The 27,637-nt window shown below is 46.4% G+C and overlaps 1 protein-coding gene across 2 annotated transcripts in view; it reads left to right on the top strand.

The window, feature by feature from the left end:
- LOC142566814 (dermonecrotic toxin SPH-like) overlaps positions 1–27,637 on the top strand; it is a 116,679-nt gene that overhangs the window by 12,187 nt on the left and 76,855 nt on the right. Inside the window, exon 2 of one of the 2 annotated variants that reach the window (XM_075677694.1) lies at positions 13,048–13,131. The exons of the other annotated variant lie outside the window; for it this stretch is intronic. Coding sequence (XP_075533809.1) covers positions 13,051–13,131 — 81 coding nt within the window. The 5' untranslated portion in view covers positions 13,048–13,050. The remainder of the gene's footprint in view (positions 1–13,047; positions 13,132–27,637) is intronic. 2 annotated transcript variants of the gene reach the window in all.

The raw sequence follows: 27,637 nt of genomic DNA, 5'->3' as shown, positions 1-27,637 counted from the left end.
CCGGACGGGTTTCTCTAAGTTCGCTTCACATATGACAATAATGGGGAATCGATTGGGGAAAATGTAATGGCGAAAATCAGCAATACGGAGCTTCGAGTCCACGGGTATTTATTGGATAATAGACGCTTTCTTGACTTGTCTGATGAACGACTGACGCGGTAGAGCCATTATGCTTGCTATTCGAGGCTTGCAAGAACCGTATCCCCACCGTCCAGCACTTGTAGTGCACCCCCAGCAGATGGCGTCGGCATGTCATTTGTCAACACGCGAATGACTTTCATTAGGGACTTGATTATAGCGATTACTTGCTTGTCTTGGGGTCCTCGCACGTGATCTGTTTTTTCATTGGTGCGTCGCTAGTCCACCGTAGATCTTTGTTCTGCTGGATTACTTAACGTCGGAAGCGCAGGCCAGGCGTTTGCAGAAGACGTATTCAATGCGTCACCAGACCCCGTGTTGCCAGTGTGGGTGAGCGTCTTGGGAGCACCAGCTGTTGGAAGTCGCGTCTTTCTCACGGCGGGGGTCTCAGTATTTCTAGTGGATGAAGATCGCCTGCAGCGGCCACAACGCTGCCGCACTTTGGCGGCTGCTTCTCTGTGCGTTGAGTTGTCTCTCATCATTTGTTTTAGGACTTTCAGCTCTGTCTTGTGCCTCGGGCAGTCTTTCGGCGATGCTTCATGAGCACCAGAGCAATTCGCACACTTTAAATCAGTCGCACGGCAAGCATCAGTGCTGTGCTGTTCAGAGCATTTTGGGCGCACGGTTGAATTTTTGCATATGCCCCTTGCATGCCCTATCTTCAAACAATTACGGCATTGAAGTGGTCTGGGTACAAATGGCCGCACTGAATGGCGAAAAAATCCAACTTTCATGTGTGCAGGCAAGCTTCCTCCCTTGAAAGTTATCCTCACACAACGTGGTTCTCCTAGGCGACGGTTTTCAATAATATTGACATCTGCTGCGGCGGGTTTAACCAATATAGGCAGATCGTTGTCGGTGACTGACTCGTCGACATCATAAATCACACCTGATGGAGTATCGTTGTCCTGTGGTATTATGGTGCGAACATTCATCTTTCCAAGCACTTTCACTGTTTCCAAGATATCCAGTGCTGCTCTGTCCGTGACATCGACCGCGAAAATTTTTTTACGGTTGTTGATTCTTATATCTGTAATCTCATTCGGAACAAGAGCCTCCAGTGTGGCAGATATGGCTTGCCTGTTTAGCCGATTCAGGTCGTCGGTCGGCGTCTCGGGCAAGAAGAGGATAGTATGAGCCGTGTCATTGTTCTTTGCCATCGCAGTCGTCCTTTTTGAAGACGAGGCAGCAGTGACGATTCGCCTCTTCCCTTTTTGCCTCAAAACTGTCAAGTAATCACCGTAATCCAATAGATCCTCGTCGGAAGCAGAATAGTACAGCATGGTGTCCTCGCTGCCTGTGTCGCTCATGAGGTTATTGCGCTTCCTAGGAGCGCTTGACGCTGTGACGTCTGTCTCCTCCGGACGTCTAGCGGACTCCGCCTCCATCGCCGAAGGTCTCGGGAGCGGCGTCTCCCGAAAGCACGCAAAAATACTCGCAAAGTGATAGCAGCAGAAAACGGGTTTCCGCAAAAGAGCTCTAAAACCTCGAGTTGGCCTACAATTCTTCAGGCCTAGAAAATGTAGAAAAAGAATAAACGTCCGCATGCTAGCACTGCGCGAAAAGACAGGGAAGTTGAGAACGCAAGGGGAAATGGCTCAATGTGTGACTTATCGCGTCGGCTCGTAGTTTCTGATGAGCTCCATGCACTATACATAATGATTCCTTAAATACAAAGTAGTAGAATAACATGCGGTACTCAACCCAGGTGCAGACAAAACGAAGCATACAGTTTGCACCCTTCCCACTGCCACGCATGTCGTTTAGCTAAACACTAACTCCGGGAATTCTAGCCAACGTTGTCTACATCATGCACTAGATGATAGCTGATGCAGCGGAAATTCCGAACGGGAGGCATTCCACATTGAATAGTCCTTTCGTGGTGTTCACTGTGAGCAGTGCTGCTGTTTCGTCATCGACTGTCAGTTGTTGATATGCTTGATGAACATCCAACGTTGAGAAGAGGATTACACCACGTAGGTTTGCGAACACTCCATCTGTTGTTGGTAGCGGGTACGATGCCTTCTTTGCTTGTGTATTAACAGCACTCCTGTAGTCACCGCAGACAGAGAGTGTACCTTCGTTCTTCCAAACAAGGACCAATGGGTTGCAAATTCAGTACGCTGCGTTGGTTTTAAGATGCCCTGTCGCTGTAGACGACCAATATCGTCTTCCATTGTCTCTTGCAGCTCCAGCGGAACCTGACGAGCCTTGAAACACTTCGCCGTCACGCCGTCTTCGAGTTCCAGTAGAACTAAAGGGCCCATACAGCTGCTGATCTCTTTCTTGAAGACATTTGGGTGCCGTTCGAGGACTTGTAATCTCCAGCGTTGGCTCTCCAACGTGGTTGATTCTCTTCACCTGAATGTGAAGTGCCGAAAACCAATCTCTTCCTAGCACATTGCAGCGTCTGCCATTCATAACTATCGACGGCAGCACGTAGTCTTCTGATGTGAACTTCACACGAAATTGTGCCGAGCCCAGGACGCGTAGCCCTTCACCTGACCAGGTGCGCAAGTCGAGCGGCTCACTTGAAAGCTGGCGAGTGTTTTTCTTTCATGTTCTGTAGTAAGTTTCCTCGCTTATGAGGGAGCAAGCCGCACCTATGTCCATCTCAAACTGGAGCAGTCTAACCTCCATTGTCAAGTCCGCCAGGAACTTGGTGCAGTGTGTTCGTACACTCACTGTGCAGCTCGTAGCAGCACTCCCTGGCAGGTAGGGTACTGACACTGTGCACCAGTTGCTACTTCTTGTGGGAGTCTGGTTGCTTCTTTTCCTTTTTCTTCGAGATACAGGCACGCTCGATAAGAGCTTTCTTGGAGCAGAAACGGCACTCGGCTTTCTTGAACTTGCATATTTCGCGGCCGTGCAAGGCGTCGCATTGATAGCATTGTTGTAGTGATGTATGCTTGCTTCCTGGCGACATCCTGTGAATTTCCCCTGAGTTTGTCACTCTTTTAATTCCTCGCTGATGCCTTGACGCACTTTCAGCTGACAGGGCTGTGTCCAGAGCTTGCTCGAACGTCAGGTCATTTTCTGCGAACAGTCTCTACTGAAGATGTTCGTCCCGGACGCAGGAGACGAACCTGACCCACAGCATCACATTTTGTGGCAGCACAGTTGGGTTCCGTGAAGAAGCAGTCGTTTGGCTGCCAGGTGACGTCGTCGATGTTGCAGCCGATGGCAGCGCTTCAAAGTTTCATTCAGCTGCCAAGCTTCTGAGGGCTGCAACGTAGTTGGAAATCGACTCGTTCGGCCGTTGTTTGCGTCTTTGAAACACGAAGTGGCTGTAAAGCTCGGAGACCCTGGGGTCGCAGTGCCGCCGCAGAAGTGTGATTAAATCATTGAAGCTGACTTTGCCCCGGTTTTTCGGCGCTACCAGCGCGCACAGTTTCCAAAGTGTCTGCACCACAATGCGTCGGAAGAAACGCCCGCTTCGTCGCTTCGTCGCTTCGTCGCCGACGTTGTTCGCCACGAAACGCTTACGAGACGCTGGCTCCACGATGCCCACGATTTGCCCGAGCAAGGCTCGACGGTGCTGTGCATTCCTCCTCTGGCCACTTCGAAAAGTTATCCATTTCGCAACGCCTGCCCCGTCTCCAGTGTTACGTCCGGGCTCTGGCCTCGTCCGGGAAAGGAATGCGCGTCGGTTGGTGGCAGAAAACAGACTGAGTTTATTCTGCAAAGACGCATGCGAGAGCCGCATGTGTTCGAGGGGGCAAACTGTCCCTGTCCGGTGGCCGAGACGCCAGGGAACTCGACTCGGGGTTGGGTCGCTCCTGATTTCTTCAGTGCTGCTGCTCCGTCCAGCCGTGGAGCGGGAGTGTGTTGCTTGTACATAAAAGAAAACATCTGGCTTTTCGGGCTACAGTTATTCATAATCAACTTCTCATGCCACCGTCTTGCTATAGGTTTTATAGCTTCCTCATATATTCATCCTTAGTTTTTGCTTGGCATAACTTTGCACTATAGCCTTGAAGTCACTCAATTATATGGCCATCTCGCAGTCTTTCCCTCGCACTGGTGTAAGGCTAACGGAAAACAATGGTAATTGAATTTTTTTAAACCCCTTAGTGGGTGACTTGGCTGCTTATATTTGGGTATTTATGCATGTGTTATGTGTCCATTTGAATGTGGTATTCCTGATAGAGCTATCCGTGTTGCTTCTAATTTTATAGTCACTTCTAATCCACCAGATGCAGTGACTTTTATTTTAACCATACAAGGAGGTCAGTCCAACACATAAGGCTAAGTGCAATACTGGAATATACCACGAAAATAAATACCAATGACTTATACGACCGGAAATTAGCGCTCTACGTAATTCTTTAGGTGCATGTGTAGGCTCGATAGACCCACATATAAAGAAAGCTGCTCACATGTGCTTTTATTATATCATAGTTTTGTCCTGCATTGCTGTAGTACCCTCATTATATTACAAATTTGCCGATCCACAAGTTTCCTCCAAAATATGGCAGGCGCAGCTATAACAAAAGTCGTCTGCATGCATATGGCAGGTATGTGCCCCCTCTTCTGTGCTATACACCCCATTTTCTCAGCCTGAAATTTTAGTGCCTCATGCAATTTTACCGTGCTTTCTTACCTATAACAGTGCCCTCGAGCATTCAAAACAAGTAAACTGTGAATAAGAAATTTGTATCTACCTACACTTGTATAAATCTGTCAATACTTCTTTAAGCACTCCACTGCAGCATTTGTATACTTAAACATACGCTACTTTGGTGCACAAAGTACACCTAGACCTCTTATAAGCTAAAGAATGGAGACTGCCTGCCTGTAGTAGGGGAAGAGACAAAACAATGCAGTCAACAGGTTTACCATGTATGCCATGCAGAGGTGAAATATGCCTAGAGCATGAGGATTAAATATACACTTCACGTTGTCTCTGTTAATGTACGATTTCTTGTGTGAAGCGCACCACATCGTTTTTTTGCTAACTATTGCATTCAACGCTTGAGGGCTAAGGATTTTGCAAATGGCGGTTTTTTTCTTTAACTCGCGCTCAGTATATATTGTACTGCAGCAAAACATGCTGTGATCGCTCAGAATTATTGGGATACTGTGAACTGCTGCGATGCTTTGCGAACGAGGTTTGCATTTTACGAGTCTGCTTTTATAAAATACAATACCGTTTATTGTCATTTTGCTTAGAAATCGTAACATTTATCTCATTTACATGCTTCGGAAAATAGTTACGCTCTGCGTTTTTGTACAAAAGCAGCAGTGGTTTCTTTTGTATGTCTTGAGTGAAGCAGATTACATAAAGAGCTGTATTTTTAAAAAAATCAGGACCCATTCCACCCTATAAAGGTGGTTGGACAGCGAAGATGGGGGGGGGGGGGTCAGCACCTACGATGAGGCGGCGAGACAAACAGTAAACTTTGACAAAAGTTCATCGTGTTACGGTAATATACTGATTACTCTGATAAAGACTGTGATTTACTGGGATAGACGGGGCTGTCAGCCATTTCACGTTTGCTTGCTTACGGGGGTATGAGGCATTGCTTCAGCCAGTTTGAGCCATTGATGATCACAGTTTTCGAAATGTTCTCTCGATGCATTTTGCTTGCTTGGAGGGGCAGGAGCCATTGCTGATAATGATAGTTTTGTTCGCACTTTTCTGTCCGCCGACAAAATTGTGCCATTGGGAGTAGCGGTAAACAGCTTCGCTGTAAAGGACATACTTGGGTCCTGGTGAACAAAAAATGCATCCTTTTATGTGTATCAATGTATATTATTACGCGTAACACTGATGCATTCAGCATATACAGGGTGTTGAAAGGTAGACTTTCTGGGTTTGAAAAAAAAAAGCGAAGAGGAGTACACAGAAGCCATTTTCTACCTAGGCAACGCGGCCAGGCGGTCGCAAACTGTGAGGATAATTGTCATCGTAATGTCAGTATTTCTTTAGATTCAATAATTAACTTTTTATTTACTGCAGTTAGCATGTATGTTTATATTTAAAACTCAAGGGTGGTGCCACTTGATGACTATTCCATTTCGTACAATTTTGGTAACGCGCCTGTGTCCCGAGATATGACAGTCTGGATCTTGAGGCCAAGCTGTCTAATTACGCATGCGAGACGGCGGCACCCGCTATGAGACTCCTCCCTGGTGTTACGCAGCTGTGGCGTATGACGCTCCGTCTGACAAGAAGGCGGGGTGACTGGCGACGGTGATTACTTTTTGTTCTGCGCCATCGTTTTCATTCGTGGCCAGCGAACCCGAAGGATCACTTTGCGTGGCGGCTTGGCCAAGCTCTTTTTTTGAAGCAATGACTTGCAGAGTTTGCGACAAAGCGCGGTGCCACCGTACACGTACTGTCGAAGCAATCAAGTGCATGAATACGACACTGGCTTTGGTTTTATTTAATATTATTTTCATTTCGGAGGCTCAAAGTGATGCAAGCGCTAAGCATGAAACAAAGGTGAAAGCTGCCGGGAGGCACCTTACTTGCCAGTGGTATTCCAGGGACGCTGTGCCTGTCGGAAGTGCGTGATTTGAGGGCCCTACATTGGCCTACGCCTGAAAAACTGCTGTGAAATACAAGGACGGCTGTGAACTGGCGTGAGTAGTGCACTTCATTGGTGTATGCCTGACATTTTGTTTTTATTCGTCGCGGTTTTGCGAAGGTGCCGAAGAGATCAGGCATCACCTTGCAAGCGCATCGAATGAACCTCTGAACTTCCATTATGTGCCTTTGCATTTGCCACTGATTGCCTCTACTAAGCAGGGCCATTGGAAAAAAGCAAGCCCTGCGTTGGGACCTTCTGCGTTGAAAAATGGCTGCTTCATTTGGGTCGAGGTACTATTCTACAGCAGAAAAAAAATTTATGTAGTGCTATTATTGGCCAAGATGAACGGCAATGCCTCATTAGCAATGAGTCTGTACGCGTCTTGCCATCCAGATTGGCGAGTTCCAACCAAAGCAACATTTGCTAGCATTTTCAGATGTTTTCGCACAACCGGCTCAGTTCACCAAAAAAGACAGCCAGGGAAGAGCATCATTGATGAGGACTTTGAAATTCACGTCCTTGCCTGCGTACATGCAATGCCAAATGTGAGCATCGGAGATTTCTAAATAATGCGGGGAAAGCGTGAGAACAGTGCACAACTCTCTAAAAAAGCACGAATTTCATCCATACCATGTGAGTCTTTATCAGGACCTAAGTGAAGCAGACTTAGACCAAAGACCAAAACTAGACCAAGATAAGGATTTCGTACAAAGAGTGATTTGGATTGATAAGGCTCGATTTTGGAGGGAAAGCAGTGAACATTCACAATGCTCACTGCTGGGCGCAAGGAAATCCTCACTAGCTGCGGCAATGCAACCACGAAATTCGCTGGGTTCTATTTGTATGGCGTGGCATACTTGGGGACAGAATCATTGGCCCTCACTTTTTCGAAGGGTACCTCGGTGGAAAGAATTATGCGCACGAAATTCTTGCTGGTGTCGTCGATAAATTTGCCTCGAGTCTCCCTCTCAACGAACTGTGGCAAGTTTGACGGGTCCCCACCACATTTCTCGTCCGCTGCAACGAACTGGGGAAACTGTAATTTTCCACGGAAGTGGATTGCACGCGGAGAGATGTTTTGGACGCCGATAAATCCCCTGATCTCTATCCGCTGGACCTATTTTGGTGGGGCTACGTGAAAGATCGCGTTTACGCAGTTTGGCCCACCAATGTCAACGACATGAAGATGAGAATAGTTACCGCCTGTAGAAGCACCGACCCGGAAATGCTGCGTAGAATTGTGCACTCGACGCGAGAGTGTTTCATGAGGTGTGTTGAGGCGGAAGGCAAGCATTTGGAACATTTTTAAACCGTAGGTTTCTTCGCGATTGTCATAATTCTAAGTTGAGTAATGTTTCATATCATTCGAAACTAATATTGTGTAAGCAATGGTATATTTGAAACAAATTTCTGAAATTTTTGTATTTTTTTTGTATGTAAACCATGTGGATATACACGGTACTTTATTTTGTTCTTTTATTTCCACTTCTTCCGTAGTAATGCTGGAATCTGAGCTGTGTGTAACTAAATAAATATGAATTTGACTACGTTGACACAATTTCATGCTCTGTTATGAGGACTGGCAGACGCGTTCTAATTTTAGAAAGATGACATAGATGATACGAGCCATTAACCCGCGTTTCCTATGCGCTGGCACTACAGGGTCGTAAACTTTCTTTACGTGTGTTCAAGGCACCCTGGGAACTTCAGTGCTTAATAATGGACTGTATGGCAGCTGACGCTGTCGCTTTATGTTGTGAGATGGCATTCGTTTCCATCATTCTGCAAACAAAGCTTCTACTATAACAAAAAAAAAGCAAAACAGTATCGCTGCACCTGAGTGCATAAGAAGTCTGAAGCGGCACGGCGTCTTGTCACCCACTCTACAAGCAATTGTTAAAAGAAACAGGGCTCATCTACGTAGCCCGCACAGTCATTCTTCGGTTTCGCTGGCCAAGAACGGAAACGCTGGCCTAGAACGAAAAGCAATCACCGTCGCCTATCACTCCACGTTCTTGTCAGACGGAGCGCCATACGCAGCAGTAGCGTCACACTAAGGGACCTCATAGTGGGTGCCGCCGCTTCACTTGCGTAATTAGATGGCTTGGCCTGAAATTTCAGACGTGCATTTCTCGGGACACAGGCGCGTTACTAAAATTGTACAAAATGGAATAGTCACCAAACGGCATCGCCCCTCCGTTTTCGATATAAACATACATGCTAACTCCAGTAAAAGAAAGTTAATTATCGAATTTACATAAATACTGACATTGCGAGGAAAATTGTCCTCACATTTCGCGACCGCCCGGCAGCATAAGCTAGGTTGACAAATGGCTTCTGTGTACTCCTCTTCGTATTTTTTTTTTTTTTGAAAACCGGGAAAGTCCAATTTTGACACAGCTCATGCCGCAAAGCCACCGATGTCGTATGCAATATGCATGGTGATTTGAAGATTAGGTAACATACAAGTATGCGTGATATTATATATATATATATATATATATATATATATATATATATATATATATATATATATATAGTCATATTATGAAAAGCCCACAAATACTGACACCAAGGACAACATAGGGGATATTACATGTGCTTAATAAATTAAATGAAGAAACGATAAATTAATGGAAATTAAAGTGGATGAAAACTGCCAGGGTTCTACTAGGGCGCACAAATACCCGGCGGGAAACGGCGCCGCTGTAGCTCAATTGGTAGAGCATCGCACGCGAAATGCGAAGGTTTTGGGTTCGGTTCCCACCTGCGGCAAGTCGTTTTTACATACACTTTATTTTCCATTAATTTATCGTTTCTTCATTTCATTTATTAGGCACAAGTAATTTTTCCTATGTTGTCCTTGGTGTCAGTGTTCGTTGGCTTCTTATTGTATGACTTGACGTAGTAGTTCTGCGGAAACCCGCAAGGTGGAGAGAATTAATTAGTAAACAGAAAATCAGACATCCACCCGTTCGTAGCAGCTGCTAGTACTCCCGGACCAGGACGAATTTTTCCTCAACTATGAGGGTCTGCTGTTGAGGAACCCGTATGGGTTTCCTTTGTAGCAGCTGCTACGAACGGGTGGATGTCTGATTTTCCCTTTATTTATCATATGATTAATAAAAATCGGGCCCCATGGTTAACCCCCTTTCAATATATTATTCTTTGTGTCTGAGGTATATACCTTGAACCAGACGTTCAAAATAGCGGTACAGCTCCGATGGATGAGACCAACGTCTATTGTTGCAGTCATGAGCTACCACAGTTTTCAATGCTCGGCTCATGTATATGGCATATTTGTTTTAAATTTACATGTATACTGGGCGCGCGAGGTATTAGAGAAGACAATGTTGACTTCAGGCACAGAAGAATATCTCCAGCAAAAATAGACATATTTTCACCAAACTTTGGGAAATTCGTCTCTCATGGTTTATTTCGTCAATTACTCAATGAATCTGCTATCTGCAGCTATGACCGATTCAATTCCGCTTCGGAAACTGCTACACGCATGGATCAGGTGGTCCTTAGAGATGTTGGCCATTGGGTCAGCAATGGCGGCCTTCACCGAGTCCTTTACCACCAAGTCACCGTGGTTTACCACCTTAGTTGAGTCCTTTCACCGAGTCCTCAACCACGCCTCAGACATAGTAGTTGCGCGGATTTAAATCTGGAGAACTAGGAGGCCACACGTTGGGAGTGACGTGGCTTTAGAAGTTGTCAGCCAGGCACTCCTGAGTTACACAGGCGGTGTCGGTGGGAGCCGAATCTTCCTGAAAGTCTTCCTTTCGAAACAAGTCTCTGTCTAGGGCTTTACAACGGTGGCAAGCACGTTCACGTACGAGGCAGCATTCAGGCGGAGTCCCTCTGCAAAAAAGTGTGGCGGTATGACGTCCCGCTCGTTGCCGACGACGGCTAACACCATCACTGACGACGGAAATTTTGTGTGCATCACTGCATGCACCTTATCAGCGGTTGCGCAAATCCACCTGTCACTGAAGTGATTAAATTTTGGTCTTCGTCAAAGTTCTTTTCATCGAAAAAAAAAACAGAGCATTGCAGGCTCCTCAGGTCTCTTCAGCTTGCGTAGCAAGTGCTCGGAGGGGAGCAGACGATTCTCCCATGTTTTATCGCACATGAATTGCCCCCTCCTCATGGCATAGGAATGGTACCTCAAGTAATCATGGATATCAAGCCTGTCAGTCGGCTCAGCGACCTGGAGCTCCTTTGCAATGGCCCGCATTAACTGCCAGGGGTCGTGATTCACCATGACTTGCCACCGCGAAAGAAAATCAGAGGTTCTGACGACGTCTGACGGCTGACTGTGATTTTTTTCTTTTCGCCACAGATGCCACGCAACTCCCAGAACACATCACTTCAGCGCGCACCTTGTAAACGAAAAACTTCGCTCCGTTCAGCAAGGTGGCAATTGCCAAGTTCCTGTGGTGTGCGGTCAGAGCGACGAAGACTGCATGGCGTTTCATTTCCTGCGTCAGCCTGTACGCTTCCATCTTTAAACTAAGTGCGCAGTATGAATGATAAGGGGTCAACCAACAAGAAGCCGCACGCCTAGATATATATGAGGAGCCTGCTGGTGTCTATGGCGATAAGGAATAGTGTTCTGAAATACCTGGCGCACCCGGTATATGCATACACACATGTACCCATGTAACTATAACTCAACTTCAAGAACACTTAAGTTCAGGTGACTCTAGTCAAAAAGCGACAGGTCTCATTCATCGATAACACTCTAAGGAAACTTTACACCCTTTGGAGTGTATATTTGCCATACAACAATAATCGTCATCTGTCTTGCCCCTATTTCCTTTCTTGAAAACGCGGCACTCGTTACTTTCCTGTCGGGAATGGTATGTCATGCTGATAACGCGCATGTCGTTCGTTACTGGAAAGTACCGGGCTCGCCGCGCTAAAGAAAGTAAATGCGGACAAGACAGATGAGTATAGTTGTGTGGCAAATATACACCCCAAAGGGTGCAACTGCTTTTAGAGTGAAAGTGTAGCACTTTAAACTTCGGTTCAAGCTATTTGACACACCTTGTTTAGGGGCTGTACACCCATCTTATCACCCTTCAAATTGGTTGTTATATAAGGAAAATAAGTGAAGGGTGTAGGTAGTACTCTTCGTTTGGAGTGTTTTCCAGGTCACTCTAACATGCCTTTACACAGACACCCTTGTCGTAGGATGTGCCAAAAAGGCACTTTAGGAAAAAGGTGCTAATTCACACCTTCAGGGTGTCATCTCTGCAACAAGCCTGCTTACACCCTTTTGGGTGTAAAAACGTTTACTGTGGAAGGTCAGCCTCGATACATTTCACTAGCTTAGCCGCAGTGCTAGGACAGCCGTCGTAGTTCGGGCGCTCGCCAAACCTGTGATTTCTTCGTGGGTGTTCGGGCGCAGCCAAAGCACATAGCCCATAGCGGAGTTGTCGGAGAGGTTTGTTGAGAGGGCAACGAGACTGGTGAAGCAATCTAATTAAATGTGAAAACTTGGGCTGGGCGCAGTAACGTTTCTACGTAAGCCTTGCGCTGGGGCTCCATTGGCGGAGGTGGTTCTTCGCTGCTGGCAAGGGATGCTTCAAGTGCTTCAAGTGACTTTGCTTCGTGGCGTAGGACATTAGCGAGGAGGCTGACTGGAGGTGACGGCGTACAGTGTTGCTTCTGTAGCTTATCGTGAACCACTGAGCGAATAAGCTTACAAAGGAAGGCTACGTCGCACCTGAAGCGTACCGGTATATCCGGAGTGAAGGTAGCATTGTATTTCCTGTTGTACACGTTGGACAGCTGCTGAAGTTACTTCTTAGCGGTGGCTTCCGTACGGGAATCGCAACAGCCTTTGGTGGATTCACAACGTGAGCGCCAAAGAGCCGTTTCTTTAACGCCTCTGATCAGATGACGCACCTTCTGAACATCCGACATGCTCGGATCGGCGCGCTGAAAAAGACGTGTCATGTCGTCCACGTGCATCGTGACAACTACGCATTTCATGTTTGCATCAATTTACTGTAAACACCGGCCGCCACTCGAGCTACTTCATGACAAACTTTGGTATCTGGCCTACAAGCAGTACCATGGTATTATTTTTGAGGTTCGCTATCCTGCAAGCAGTCTGAAATCTACAGAACTGTGTTATTTATTATATGCGAAGATCACCGCCATGAAACGCATCCTAACTCTTTCAGTATTTAGTCACACAAAAAGATATTTGTGTGATTCGACAATATTCCTTGTTGCGACTGGATGACCGCTGAATAATGCCTTGATCTTGTTCGTTCTTAAACGCCTAGGTTTAGAGCGAATGAGTGTTCTTGTATAACGCTAAAAAAATTTGTGTTTCTCACTATATTTTTTTCAGAAAATGAAGCTTCTTCACAGTAAAAAAGGAGCTGGTGCGATAACTTGCCTGAAAATAAATAGCCTTTTGTCGGTCGTGTTCGCCGTAAGTATTAGAATTTTTTATACGGAGACGCACTTGCCTTTTTCTGCTTTTGTATTGCTGACAGTTTTAATGCATAATGGTGTCTTTTTACTGTTGCTGAAGCCATAGTATTATTGATGTTAATACTATTTTTGTATAGTTACTGTTTCGTCGTGCTGTGTATACTTGTCTTACTATGTACTACGATGACGTTGCTATGTAAGGACTTTTGGGCCCCGCCAAGCAACTGTCATACATTTTATCCCAAAATTACTGTGCAGTTAACGTTTACTGGAAAATAAAGGTTGATTTTTTTATTTCCTTAATATTATATTTTTTGTCATAACAGACCCATTCAGCGATGCCTGCGCACCCTTTGATTCTTGAATTATTTTTGCATTACCTTACACCAATGCCCTAGTTTCTGACATACACGTTGCAGACTGTATGATACTCTTATATGAGCAACGTTCCACAAAGTACAGGCATTCAAGATGATGCATGGAACAGCACTTACGTGTGGTGAAGTTTGGAAAAGTACAGCTCTGCGCTTACTCTGCATCTTTTGCGAGTCTTTGTTTCAGTTCTTCTTAACCTGTTATTCGACAGGCGAACCAGCCTCAAGAAAAACGAGGCCGCAGGGTGAACGACATCATTTTCCTAAGGCTTAGTTAAAAAAAAACCTTTCAAAAAGCCACATTCAAGTGATTCCAAGCCTTCTGCGTCGCGGTCTTAAGGCGCTCATCTCAAAACTATTATAGATGATCGTGATAGAATTCCTACGATGTAGTGCTCTAACAAACCGCTCACCAGCGCTGCAATAGTTACGGACGGGAGGCTTGCGGGCGGCACAAATTATTCGTAGGCCCCACTGCGGCGTGCCTTATTAGCCTATCATGGTTTTGGCACATAAAACGCCAAAATTTATTTTATTCGTAAAAAGCAGTTTCACTCTAACATGCTAAATAAAGCGCTATTGTTAAGATGTGGATGGGCTGGGGTGCATTTGGCAGGCATTCTCAGATCATGAACAGCAGGTTGCCATTATCCCTCAAGAGGAAAGTGTATAATAGCTGTGTGTTACCAGAAACCTGGAGGCTTACGATAAGGGTTCTACTTAAATTGAGGACGACGCAACGAGCTATGGAAAGAAGAATGATTGGTGTAACATTAAGGTATAAGAAAAGAGCAGATTCGGTGAGGGAACAAACGCGAGTTAATGACATCTTAGTTGAAATAAAAAAAAGAAGTAGGCATGGGCAGGACATGTAATGAGGAGGGAAGATAACCGATGGTCATTAAGGGTTACGGACTGGATTCCAAGGGAACGGAAGCGTAGCAGGGGGCGGCAGAAAGTTAGGGGGCGGATGAGATTAAGAAGTTTGCAGGGACGACATGGCCACAATTAGTACATGACCGGGGTTGTTGAAGTATGGGAGAGGCCTTTGCCCTGCAGTGGGAGTAACCAGGTAGATGATGATGATGATGATGATGATAGCGCGTTGGTTTAGTAATTGGTGAATGCGTCATGTGGAGACTGAGTATTATTTTTTATTTGTTATAAATGGTGTCACTCTGAGTTCAGTAATTCTTAATGGCAATAATTTGGTATGGCAAGTAATTCGTTAAAAGATGGTTCATTGCCACACTGACAAAGGAAAAAAAAGCTTCTTGGCAAGGCAAAGAAATTTTCCCACAATGCAAGCTGACGGACACTCTATTTGCCGTACCCGGTTAGACTTTTTCGTTTACTCACACATTCCTCGCAGACACATTAATCTAGCGGTTTATCGTGCTTTTCTTCTCTGAGTACTCTAATTTTTGAAGAAAATAAGTATGGCCACTATTACACGACACTTGTTTTTAGCGCATGAACATACTATTGCCGCGTGAAACGCTGTCAACTGATATCTGACCGCCAAAGGCTGATGCAATTAAACGAACATTGTTCTCTGATTGATCCCATGTCAGAGCTGCATTATCAGATACGCCAGACGATATCAGGTCACCGTTTAGTGTTTGATCTTCAAAATCTTTTACGTGCGCACTCCTCCCCAACTTCGTCAGGCAGTACTTGTCACCGGTCATTAGGTGGCTTTGGTCCAGAGAATTTACACGTCTCTGAACTGCAAGGACCGTGTTTTTGGTGTATAACTAGCACCTTTGTACAAGACGCATCCCCTACTTCGCACGACATTACAAGCAAAAATTTGTGCATAAGGCCTACCTGTGTATAAGACGCGCCTATTTTACTTTGCTCGGCATGTTCAAACGTGACTGCGCACACGTAATGTCGCATTCGTCATTTTCATGGCACTACATTTCCATAAACAAATCTTTTACGAGCTGCGAATTCTCCAACGCTCTTCCTAGGCGCAGGAAAGTGACATTTTTTACATTTCAGTCAAAGTTGTAGAATCCCTTATTCTCCAACACACTGCCAAAATGTTCAGTCACTTCGTCAGGCAGAATCTATCGGTCACCGTCCCAGCCTCTGAAAAGCTTGTGCGCGACTGTGTTAGCATCTTGAGGCACGTCGCTGGTGTTTCCTGTCTGTCGTGGAGTGTTCTGCACGAGCACAAACAACGATCACATCAGGTGTCACGCCTGAAACCGCAGCTGAAACGCTTACGAAATGGAAATGGCGACAACAAGCCGCCTACACTGCGACTACTACAGCACTGCTGATATACAGGCTTCGTTATAGTTTTTATAGTGATGATAGCCATGTGGTACTTTGTCAAACCGGCACATGTCCGGCACCACAAGGTAACAATAAAAGCTGTGGTGCATCTTTCTTATTCATTGCGTCAGTAGCATGGGTTTAACGTCTTATTAAAAAAAACCTACGCTAGAACAGCAACCTACTACGCGTCAGCTTCAATCACGGAGGCGCTGCTATCGCGGCGGCCACGCTAGCGGCCTCGTAACATCCTAGGTTACGATTGTCGCGTTGGCTGCACGGTTAGCTCTCGGAACTGGCATGCTTCGTCATGGTCGCACCACTGTTAAAACACGATTTGATTTCTTTCAGATTGCAGCCGCACACGGTTTAGTGCATAGGGAAACAATACGTGCGCATTGATAGCACCAACATGTAGTGTTTGCGAGGGAAGGCACCGAGCGCCATCGGTGGCTCCTAAGGAACGACGCACGCGCTAGTTCCACACAACAACCAACTTACCACTCAGCCGCAGCGAGGGTGTTTATGGATGGATGGAGGGATGTTATGAGCGGTACCTTTGGAACGGGGCGGTGGGTTGCGCCACCAAGCTCTTGTTAGTATACTGTCTAATATCCTACCTAGGTTAACCAATGAAAAAAGAAAATAATGCACACTATGAACTACCATCCCCAAATTTTCTGATCCCCTATTGCGAAATGTGCTTTTGTACGTCTCCGTCTTCTGTCATTTCGCTAATTTCTTCCACCAATCCGCCAATCGCCTCTTACTAATGTCTGTTGCGGACATGTTCGCTTTGCCACTGCTGCCGCTGAACCCAAGGCCAGTGGTGTCTAAAGCGACTGCTGGGTAGACGTTTTCACATTCTAATAAAACATGCTCCGTCGTTTCCCTAGCATTACCGCAGCAAGCACATGCTTCTGCTTCCTTCATATATCTCGCTTTATAGGTGCGCGTTCTAAGGCATCCCGATCTCGCTTCGAAAAGTAATGAGTTTCCCTTTGAGTTATCATAAATGGTTTCTTTCCTGATTTAGTTTTTTCCACGTAAGTAGTTGCTCATGGTAGGTTTCTTTTCCATGGCCGCCACCCATGAGATTATTTCAGCCTCTCTGACTTTCCACTTGACTTTCTTTGTCGCTGTGTTGCCCACCCTACAGGCCGCATACTTGCTGGTAAGCTTCCTAGTTCTTTTCCTCCACTGTGAATCAATGTTTTTTTTCCTCTACAGATACCTGAACACTCTCCCAACCAGCCCATTTACTTTCCTCCATATTCCTCAGCCGTTCTTCAGCCTCAAATTTGCTACGAGCCTCCCTCACTTAAAAACTAGTCCAACCCATATGACCCTGCACAGCTTCATTTGTAGTCTTCCCGTGAGTGCCCACTGCGAGGCGACCCACTGACCTTTGGTTCCTGTCGAGTCCTGATTGTACTCCTGATTTAAAGCGAACAACCGCATTTCCAAAAGGAAGTCCTGGAACCATTACACCTTTCCACATACCTCGGAGGACCATGTATCTATTGTATCCCCATAACGCTCTGTGCTTCATCATGGCTGCATTTTTCTTCCCCTTTACTGTTAGGGTTTTTTCCTGTGTTTCCACATATCCATTGCGTTCGCTTATCCATATACCAAGGTATATATATTCTGTTACCCGAGGTATTTGTTGGCCCTGTATCTCCACTGTCTGTTCACTGTTTTCATTGAATACCTTAAAACCTGATTTTCTAACACTAAGTTTCAAACCTAAATTGTTGCCTTCCTGTCCCCAGATATTATCCAGACGTTGCAAATCACCTTCCTTGTTAGCTAGCAACACAATGTCGTCCACATAAAATAAACCTCGGAGTTGCTGCTCTATTACTGTACCTGCCGGTTTGTATGAGAGATTAAACCTAATATTACTTCCTTCTAGCGCCCTCTCCATCCTCACCATGTACATCATAAACAGGAGCGGGGATAAAGGGCACCCCTGCCTCAGTCACTGGTTGATATGAACTTTCTCCTCGCTCCTCATCCCTTTCCATTTAACGCAAACAGTATTTTCTATTTCGGTAATTCTCTCTCAAAAGCTGTAGACAATCGTTACCTAAGCATTTCCCTTGCAGAATATCCCACAAAATGCTGCGGTCTACGTTGTCGTAGGCTCCTATAATGTCTAAAAAGGTCACATACAACGGTCTTCTTTCTGCTTTCGATATTTCAATACACTCAGTAAGAACAAACAAGTTATCATCCAAACGCCTACCTATTCTGAAGCCATTCTGAAGCTCTCCCAAATTGTCATTATTCTCTGCGCATGCTTGAAGCTTTAATTTGATTGCCTGCATTGCTAGTCTATATATTACCGATGTAATGGTCAACGGTCTATACGAGTGAATTCTGCCTTTCTCCCCCTTACCTTTATAAATTAATTTCATTCTACTTTGTCGCCAACTGTCTCGTATTCGTCTATCTATTAAAGTTTTTTTCCACTGCTTTCACCAGAGCTTCCTTAATTTTTGGTCCTAGCTCATTTATCAGCCTAACGGGAACCTCGTCTAGCCCTGTGGCTGTGCGCTTAGGAATTTTCTCTTCCGCTTTCTTCCAGTTTAAATTTGTCAGCACCAGATCCTTTTCCACTTGGGTATATTTCATGCTCTTTTTTTCTTCAAATACAACCTCGTCATTGCCTTGGAAAGATTCGGCTGTTATTTTTCGGATGTAATTTATTGCCGCTTCTCCTTCCAGTCTGTTTTCATCTTCGTCTAGGATATGTTGTTGTATTGTTGTTGACTTCCTGCCTAATAATTTTATGTGGTTCCAAAATATTCTAGGTGCGGCCTTCTTTTTCTCATGTATTTCTGACAACCGACGTTCACTTTCACCTTTTAATTTTGCTTGCACCAGTATTTCAACCATAGACTTTTTCTCCCGGTATATTTCCCATTTACTGGTTACTTCATCCTGCGGCAACTGCACCTTCTTTGCCTGCCTGTGCTCTTGAGATGCTTTCTGTCGTTCAGCGATCGCTTCTCGTATCTCCTTGTTCCACCAGCGTTGCGGTTTCTTTTTTAGTTTCAAACGAAGATGCTGTTTCTCTTTCCGTATTTCTGTCGGTATTACACTTAGAAGCTCACCATATTCCCAGTCGTTACTTGGCCATTTGCCAAGTTCTTCCTTAACTCTAGTGACTATATTTGCTATTTGTTCAGCGTTCAAATTTGGACTGACCATTTTGATCTCCTTGCTCTCTTTCCCAACTACATATCACATTTTTAAAATGATGCGTTTATGGTCACTCCCTATGCTGCTAAACCCTTCCTCATCGATGACCATTTCTCTCAGCTTATCATGATTTCCTTCTGTCATCAGACAGTAATCAATGGTCGATTGCCAGTTTCCCACTTCCCACGTGATCTGTGCTTCACACTTAGGCCCTGTATTCACGATCACGAGGTTATGTTGCTTACAAAGGTCTAGCATTGACTTCCCGTTATTGTCGGTACAGCCATATAAATCCTGTATGTGGGCATTCATGTCACCTAATAGGACAATTTCAGCACCATTCCCGAAACCCTTAATATCAGCGCTTATGCATTCCACTAACTCTTTGTTCTTCTCTGGGCATTTTTTCCGGTCCACAAATACGTAACGACCAGCCAAGTTTCTTTCCCACTCATTGTACTTGATTACCAAAGATGCTCTTGACAATGTGAATTTACTCTTTTTCATTTGGCTCCCTGATGGATGAGCGTTCCGACTCCCCCTCCCTTTCTTTTCGACTTAGTTCTGTTGCACCCCCTTCTCAAACATAATTCTCAATAACTGGCGGCTCTTCTCAGTCTCTAAGGTGCGTTTCTGTTACCGCATACACCCCTATTTGTTCTCTATGTAACTGCTCCTCAATCTCTGCCCACTTTTCCTTTCTTCTGCAGCCCTGCATGTTTATGTAGCCTATTGTATGGCGAGCTCTTTTTCTTGCTTTCCTCCTTTTTCTGTTATCTACGGTGATGCTCTTCTGATGTTCACCTAGGGCACCTTCTTCATTACTATCTACTCTGACTCCTGATCGCCCGCGGGCTCCCTAAAAAGCAACAGCGCCACCACCAAGTCGCCAGCCCAATTCTCGTACTAGCCTTTAATTGAAGTGGATCCCGTCTCGTTTAAAACCACCACGATTTCTCACTTCCCTGTTTACATCGACAACGTCGAAGCCTTTATCTCGGCTCATTTTCCATATTGCCTCATTAGCAGCCACTACGGCTCTTTGTATGCGACTCCCACGCACAGGCACCTCCGGAACCGTGTAGACCACGATCTGCACCTCAGGGGATAACTCACGCAAGTCGTCCACCCCCTTCGCCAAGCGCTGGGCTAGTCCTGGCCCTTTCCTGTTTAGGACGTCATTTAGCGCACCTGCTAATATGACGAGGTTGCGCACGTGGGCATTTTCCGCGAGCTTTTCTTTTGCTCGCTCCATGACAGAACCCAGTGTGCGCCCTGGAAATGTCCCTACCGCTACAGTTTTGTCGCCTTTCACCCTCTCCACAATTGCTTTTGAGCACCCAGCCAGGTTTGAGTCGCCAGCGATAATCACCCTTTCACTCTCTCCTGCATCTCTCTGCTTCCCTTTGTCATTTTCCGCGTGATTCGGACTCGACAAGGGGCATTGTCCCCTGGGCTCCTGCTTTTTCCGCGTAGCGGCCTCAAGGTAGGTGTCGCTCTGTCCGGCTAACCCTTGATCACCCTGCATGCGTTTCACGTATTTCGCTGACCCTCCCTCACCTGTCCCGTCGGGGGTCTGCGTTCCATTGTCACGCCCATTCTCTGTCCCAGTGGCGGCCCTGTTCAGCTTTTCCTCGGCTGCTTCAAGTCTCTTTACAACTACGTTCCTTGCATCACGCTCCCGGTTTAGAGAGAGAGAGAGAGAGAGAAGGGAAGAAGGGAAGGCAGCGAGGTTAACCAGACTGAGTCCAGTTTGCTACCCTACACGAGGGGAGGGGAATGGGGAGTGAAACAGAGAGAGAGAGAGAGAGAGAGAACTTAGGTGTAGGATGTCTATATTCGGGCACTGAAGTCTGTTGCCTTCAGGTAGTGAAAAAGCGCTCGAACTGCTTTAGCTCATTTTTGAGCTCTTGCACCTGTTTGAGAAGCTCCTCCTGGAAAGCCGCGATTTTCTGCAGCCTAGTATTGACATCACATTGTGTGCCAGTTGATTCGACGCCCTCTCCATTCTCATCCGTCTCCTCATCTGCCTTGAGGGAACCCCCGTGTGCTGCCTGCTTTACCGGCTTTCTGGCCATGTATGCACGGCTTTTTGCAAATATTATAATTCTGTAATAATGCTACTACTGATGCAAATACAAAAATACTATATCAATGCAGAGCACGTGCCTTTTAGCAAAAACCGATACGCAGAGGAACGAAATCCTCAAAATGCCGCAAAGCAACTCTCACCACTGTTTGAAAAAACAATCAATGCCGCGGAGGCCGAACGTATGACACGCTCTCGCACGCGCTCAACCACGCGGCCACGCTCTCACTTTTCTACCAAAACACGCACAGTAAAACCACTAATAGCTATTTGTCTTGCCACTTCCAAGCTACCATTTAAAGAGTACAAACACTCAACGTCCCACCCGGCTGTACGTGTTGGAACACGTGGAACGAAAGGATGCTCTAATCATCCTGCAAAACAAATGTACACAAAGCACACCCGCGCACCCGTAATACGAGAGAAAGAAAAGGAAAGAAAAAGAAAACCCCCAAATTTCTATTTAAATGGAAAAAACCAGTAAATAAAAAACAGAAGCAAGCCCAAAGCATGCACAAGAACTTGTGATTTCGTCGGGCCACGGAGCCCCGAAAAGCACGTCCATTCACTACAAAATTCAAACAAGGCTTTTTTTATATATCTACAGTCAGGCGTCCCCTGGGGCCATCCAAACGAACAAAGTACTAAAATATAATACACAACATTCTTAGCCTTAGCACCTCAACACCTTAGCAGAAATAGTACTAAGTTATACGTGGTCGTCCAGGTTCCGTGGACGACGGCGCTCTCATTGAGGTTGTGCCGATTACTGTGGTTGTCGACGCCGTGACGTGAGGGACAGCGATCGTTGGAGGGACTCGGGTGACGCCACTTGTTGTTGAGGCTGCGCATCTTGGCTTTATCGAGATTTCAGTAGACTTGAATGCGGTTGTGTGAGTGACGCTGTGAGAGATTGTGGTATCGGAATAGGGTATGAAAAATTCTCCTGTTCTAGTAACTGTTTTGCGGAGCCTTCAGTGTGCTCTTGGGAAGCTTTTAGGCAAGCCAGGTGGTACTGTCATTAAGACGATAAGCGTTACGGGCTACCTTGGAATAAATGATCCTGAGGCGCGAATAGTGGGAGGACCTTTTTCCTTGTTCTTTCTGATGAACATGGATTTGGTCGCCAGGTTGAAGGAACTGTGGTGGTCGACGTCGTGACGCGAAAGACAACGATCGTTGGAGTTACTCGGGTGACGCCATTTGTTGCCGAGGCTGCGCATCTTGGCTTTATCGAGATCCCAGCAGACTTGAATGCGATTGTGTGAGTGACGCTGTGAGAGATTGTGGTATCGGAATAGGGTATGAATAATTCTCCCGTGCTAGTAACTGTTTTGTGGGGCCCTTCAGCGTGCTCTTGGGAAGCTTTGAGGCATGCAAGGTGGTGCTGACATTAAGACGATAAGCGTTAAGGTCTACCTTGGAATAAATGATCCTGAGGCGTGAATAGTAAGAGGACCTTTTTCCTTGTTCTTGCTGATGAACATGGATATGGTCGCCGGGTTGAAGGAACTTTGGTAGGCAGGACGTCTTCGATTGGCATCCTCTTGCATTTTGCGCTGAAAGCGTTCAACACTTTGTCCTAGTTCTTGGTATGGGTTCTTGTGAAAACTGTGCATGAAGAAGCCTACAATGTTATAACGTGTTAGAGCTTTACGAACGCGTAACAAATAAAACAGAGAAACGTTTGTTGCGGTATGAGGAATGGTTCGGTATATTGCGACGCAGTCGAGAACTGGCTTTGTTTAGAGGACTTCGTTCTGGAAGAGCACACTGAATCTTCATTCAGTGTGTTTTATTTAGTGGACTGGAGAACGCGGTTAAACCGCTCAACCTGTTCATTAGACTGGGAAAAATAAAGTGAGGGCCAAATGTCCTTGATTCCCTCTGTGGTGAGCTATGCTTCGAGTTAAACAGAGGTGAACTGGGTGCCATTGTCAGGTACGGTTTCCTCAGGCACTCCCTCTCTAGCAAACACGGAGGCCAGGCAACCGATTACAGATTGACCAGTTACGCATGGTGTGCAAATCACCTAAGATCACTTTGAATAGTAGTCTACCATGATTGTGACATACCGGTAGTCTTGAGGGGCTGAATGAAACGGACCCTCAGTGACTAGAGCTGCTTTACCGAGAGGATATTCGGTCGGCTCTATGGTCCCTGTCGAATCTTCGCCGGCTTATCAGGACTATTGCAAGTTTGACAGTCGCTTACGTGCTGCTCGACATGTTTGCCGAAAGCTGGCCACCAATAGGTGCTGCGAACTAGGTCTTGTACTCTGACGACACCTTGGTACCACGCATGCGCAAGTGCAAGAACTTGCTTCTGTAGTTGGCTGCGATGGACAACTTGGTCTCCTCTTAGTAGGATACTATCCACCACACATAGTTCGTTCATGACCTCGTAGTATGAATGCAGGTCTCTAGAAAGTTGGTTCTTTGGAGGCCACCTATCCATGGTGTGGCCCATAACGTGTATCAGCAGTGTGTTAAAGGCCGCGGCCGTTGTACTTCAGTATTAGATACCATGGTCTGAACCTGTGCCGCTACTTCTTTCTCAAAAGCAAAGGAAGGTTCGAAGGTATCAATGGGGTCGCGAGAGAGGCTATCTGCGACCTTATTCTGCTCCCTTTTGCGATACTGCATGGTAAAATGTGTAATTGAGAAGACGAGCTGTCAACCCACCTATTCTTAGTGGTTTCCTCCCAGAGCCTTTCTCAAACAAGAGTGCAGCCAGTGCCTGATGATGAGTGATGAGCGTGAGCGTTCCTCCACAGAGGTAGATATGCTACTTTTCACTAGCCCATAGACAAGCCAGAGCTCCTGTTTCGCTAGTGGAGTACCTGCGCTCAGGTGGACAGAGAGAGAGCAAAATATAAATTGAATAGCTGACGTGTTTTGCTTATTGGCATTTTGCAAGACTACGCCAAGCCTATAATCGGAGACGTCTGTGGGTACCACTATAGGAAGGCTTGGGTCAAACAACGATAAAATGGGTGCATCACGAAGTTACTCTTTCACCATCTGGAAACTTCTCAGCGGCCACATCCCAGTTGAATTGAACATATTTACACAGCAGATCACGAAGTGGTTCAACTACATGAGCCATGTGTGGCACAAACATGAAGTAATATTAAGTCAAACCAAGGAAAGAACGCAGTTGGGTTGGTGTGGACGGGCGTGTAAAATATGTCATCCTGTTGAATGTTCTGCACGAGAGGTAATATGCTCTGAGCGGAAATCTTGTGTCCGATAAAGGCGAGTTCTTGGACATCAAGGACACACGTATCATTTAGCTTTAAGCCCAAGGAAGAAATCCGGGTTAGGACTTTTCCACGTTGTCATCATTTTCCTTTTGAGTACTGCCGAAAAACGATCATGTCGTCGATGTAAAACTTGACACCGGAACAGCTCCTGAGAGAATTTGATGCATGAGTTGTTGTAACGCAGAAGGAGCGGAAGCGAGCCCAAAACATACCCGCTTTAAACGAAAAAAGGCACTCGTGCGTTATAAATATTGTTAAATCGCTGCTATCTTCATGTAGTGCTACCTGGTGGTAAGCCGAGCCGAGATGTAACTTTGAGAGCAATCTACCACCTTGGAAAGAGTGTAGCAAGTCTCCTGCGTGAAGTAACGGGAAGCTATCAATTTCATTGGCCTGGTTAGGAGCGTGTATATCCACACACATTGGAATGGCTCGGTTCTCTTTCTGAACAACAATAGGGGACATCCATTCCGATGACCGTACACGTTCTACGACGTCTTATCGCAATAAGTTCTCCATTTCATGTTTGACTAGTTCTCGCAATGTGAGAGGGAGCCGTGTGAGCTTGGCTTTGTGGTGGAACTGCAGAACGTCTCTGAACCTCATGGGGGACACCGTGTACGAGGCCAGGGCAAGGAGTAAACAGGTGTTCAGAACGATTGAACCTAGCTGGTACGTTGCCCACCGTACCCGATGTGGTGCATTTTTACTGCCTGTCAGATGACACAGATGCCGACCCACGGAGAACGTTGGGCAAGGGCGACGCGCTCGAAGGACACTAGGAGTGAGGGTCATGTTCAGTCGGTGGGTTGCATCAACACCAAGAAGTGACCTTCCATTCTTTACAACGTAGGACAGTCTCAGCAGTGTGATTTATGTATGTTACCAGAGCTTGAAAACACGCAAGTGGAACGATTGTCCATGAATAGCGTGTCACCATTTCTGAGGGAGCTTTTAATCTGGAATCACACACCTGCGGTTCGACAAGGTATCGCGTGTCTTTAGACAGTATGGTAATTGAGGAGCCAGTGTCCACAAATAGGGATCAATGATTTCCCTTCACCTGAACATAGGCGTAAAATCCCAGATTCTAGGACAACCGGTTGTGGCTAGTTGTCTGACAGGGCCATCGACTGGACACGCCCTGAACGACGAGGTCTAAAGTGCTTGGGCGACCTGGCGGCTTGCTGGCGCCATGTCGCTGGTGACCTGTCGGAAGTGTCGGAAGCGCTACTGCGATGTCGGAAGTGCTACTACGACACACCGCGGCGTAGTAGTAGTAGTAGTACCAGTGTCCCCTCTTGTGCGTTGGGGGAACACTGCTAGCAAACCTTGCCATGCGCGGGACAGTTCTGAGTAGTGCCATGCTGGTAGCCACAGTTGAGGCAGCCAATGTAAGAATGAGGTGGCCGGCTCTGATGCTGGCGCATCGACGAAGGTCCAGTCAGTTGACGAGGCCAGGCTCGGTAGAAGGCGTGAAAACCTGCGGCAAAGGACAGTGGTAGTCCGGACATGGATGGAGCGATGTGTCGAGCCGTACGACCGCTTCGGGATCGTATTCCTGCAGGCGACGCTGGGCACGCTCAACATCTTTGATGACCTTCACGACCTTCTCGAACGCAAGTGTGGGGTCTTGGACAAAAATGTTCGTGTAGCCACGTGGGTGTCAATCTAATGAGTAAATTGAGAAGCAGCTGGTCCTTCAGGACCCGAAAATCGCACTGGTTTGCGTTGTCTTGTAATTCGAAGAGAAAATCCTGGGGAACTGTCTCGCCTTGCATCTCGTTCTTAAATGAGAGTCGCGCTGTAGGTACTATATTTGGAGGGCTGAACTTGGTAGTTAGCGTTTTCGCCGATATGGAGTAAGCGTCTTTGGTCGACTCCGGTATTTCCGATGCCGCGGTGAGTGCAACCCGTGCTTGCCTCTCACCATCGGTCCCAAGAAGCGTTTTCAACAATGCGGCTTTGCGTGGCGCGGAAGAAACTTTGCCGCCAGCGGTGCGCAAATGTGTTTCAATATTTAAGACACCGAGTCCACGGTACTGCTGGTGTTCCTGGACGGTTCTAAAACAAGGGGGGCTTTCCTATCAGGCCGATCATGTCGATGCTATTTGGCTGTGCGTTTTCTACACCACGAGTCATTTTGCTGAGGTTCCTGGGGGCGGCAGCTCGCGATGCGCGATGCGATCAGCAGCGATTCCCGAAGGGCGAGGCGCTGCTTCGCCAGGCTTTGTTCACTGCGATGAAAACGGGCCGAACGGGTGTCGCCGCAGCTGGTGTTGCCGATGAGCTGCTTCATGGCTGCTGGCTGCAGTTGAAGAGCGGCGGAAAGTGGAAGGCAGTTAGGACACATGTCGACTGCGCCATTGTAGTGTTTGCGAAGGGAGGCACCGGGCCCCGTTGGTGGCACCGAAAGAACGACACATACACTAGTTCCACACTACGCTCAACTTACCCTCGTCTGTAGCGAGGGTGATCATGCATCTACAGTGGGGCACCTCCTCGGGCAACCCAACAAAGCAAAGTAGCAAAGTATAATATGCAACACAACAACGTTGGTTTTATGGGTATTATGCACATGTAAGGCCCACGTTGCAAAGCACACACTGAGGAAAATTGTAAATAAGCCCGTCTTACGCCACTTATAGATGATACGAGCTACAGCTTATTCCAATATAGTCTAACTCGATTGCATTTCGTAAAACACCGTTGCAGTTCCATAAGGACATGTCGCGCACATCTACTTGTGAGTGATAATCAATTTCACTACTCTAGCTAGCTCATCAGAAAAGTAGGCAATATTAAGTAGGGCACCAGCTAGGCAACAGTTGCAGTTCCATAAGGACATTATCGCGCACATTTACTTACGAGCGATAATTCATTTAACTCCTCTAGCTAGCTCATCAGAATGCTAGGCAATCTTATTATGGGAATTCTGAATTATTTCGACGTATCCGCACATCAGTAAAACTTTCACAGCACACACACAGATTTGTGAACAGTAAGGCAAATAATAGTGGCGCACGGCACAAGCAACAGAAACAAGTTTTGTTTTATTTGCTATATTTTTTCTTCTATTCACAACAACGAAGCCTACTGACCTGGATATGAAGACGAGACAGGCTTACAGTCGACTACAATTCTGTCGCTCGACTATCCCGACTGAAAGTGCTCGGATCACTGGCTCGAACAGCGACCGCTGCTTAACTATACTCAGAGTTAATGCTACCACTGTTGGTGCGTGCCGAAGATGAAATGGAGATCAGAACGAAGATCGCTG

Source organism: Dermacentor variabilis, unplaced genomic scaffold (assembly GCF_050947875.1).
Source record: "Dermacentor variabilis isolate Ectoservices unplaced genomic scaffold, ASM5094787v1 scaffold_13, whole genome shotgun sequence".
Taxonomy (NCBI): domain Eukaryota; kingdom Metazoa; phylum Arthropoda; class Arachnida; order Ixodida; family Ixodidae; genus Dermacentor; species Dermacentor variabilis.
This window is presented reverse-complemented; position numbering and strand designations above follow the sequence as displayed.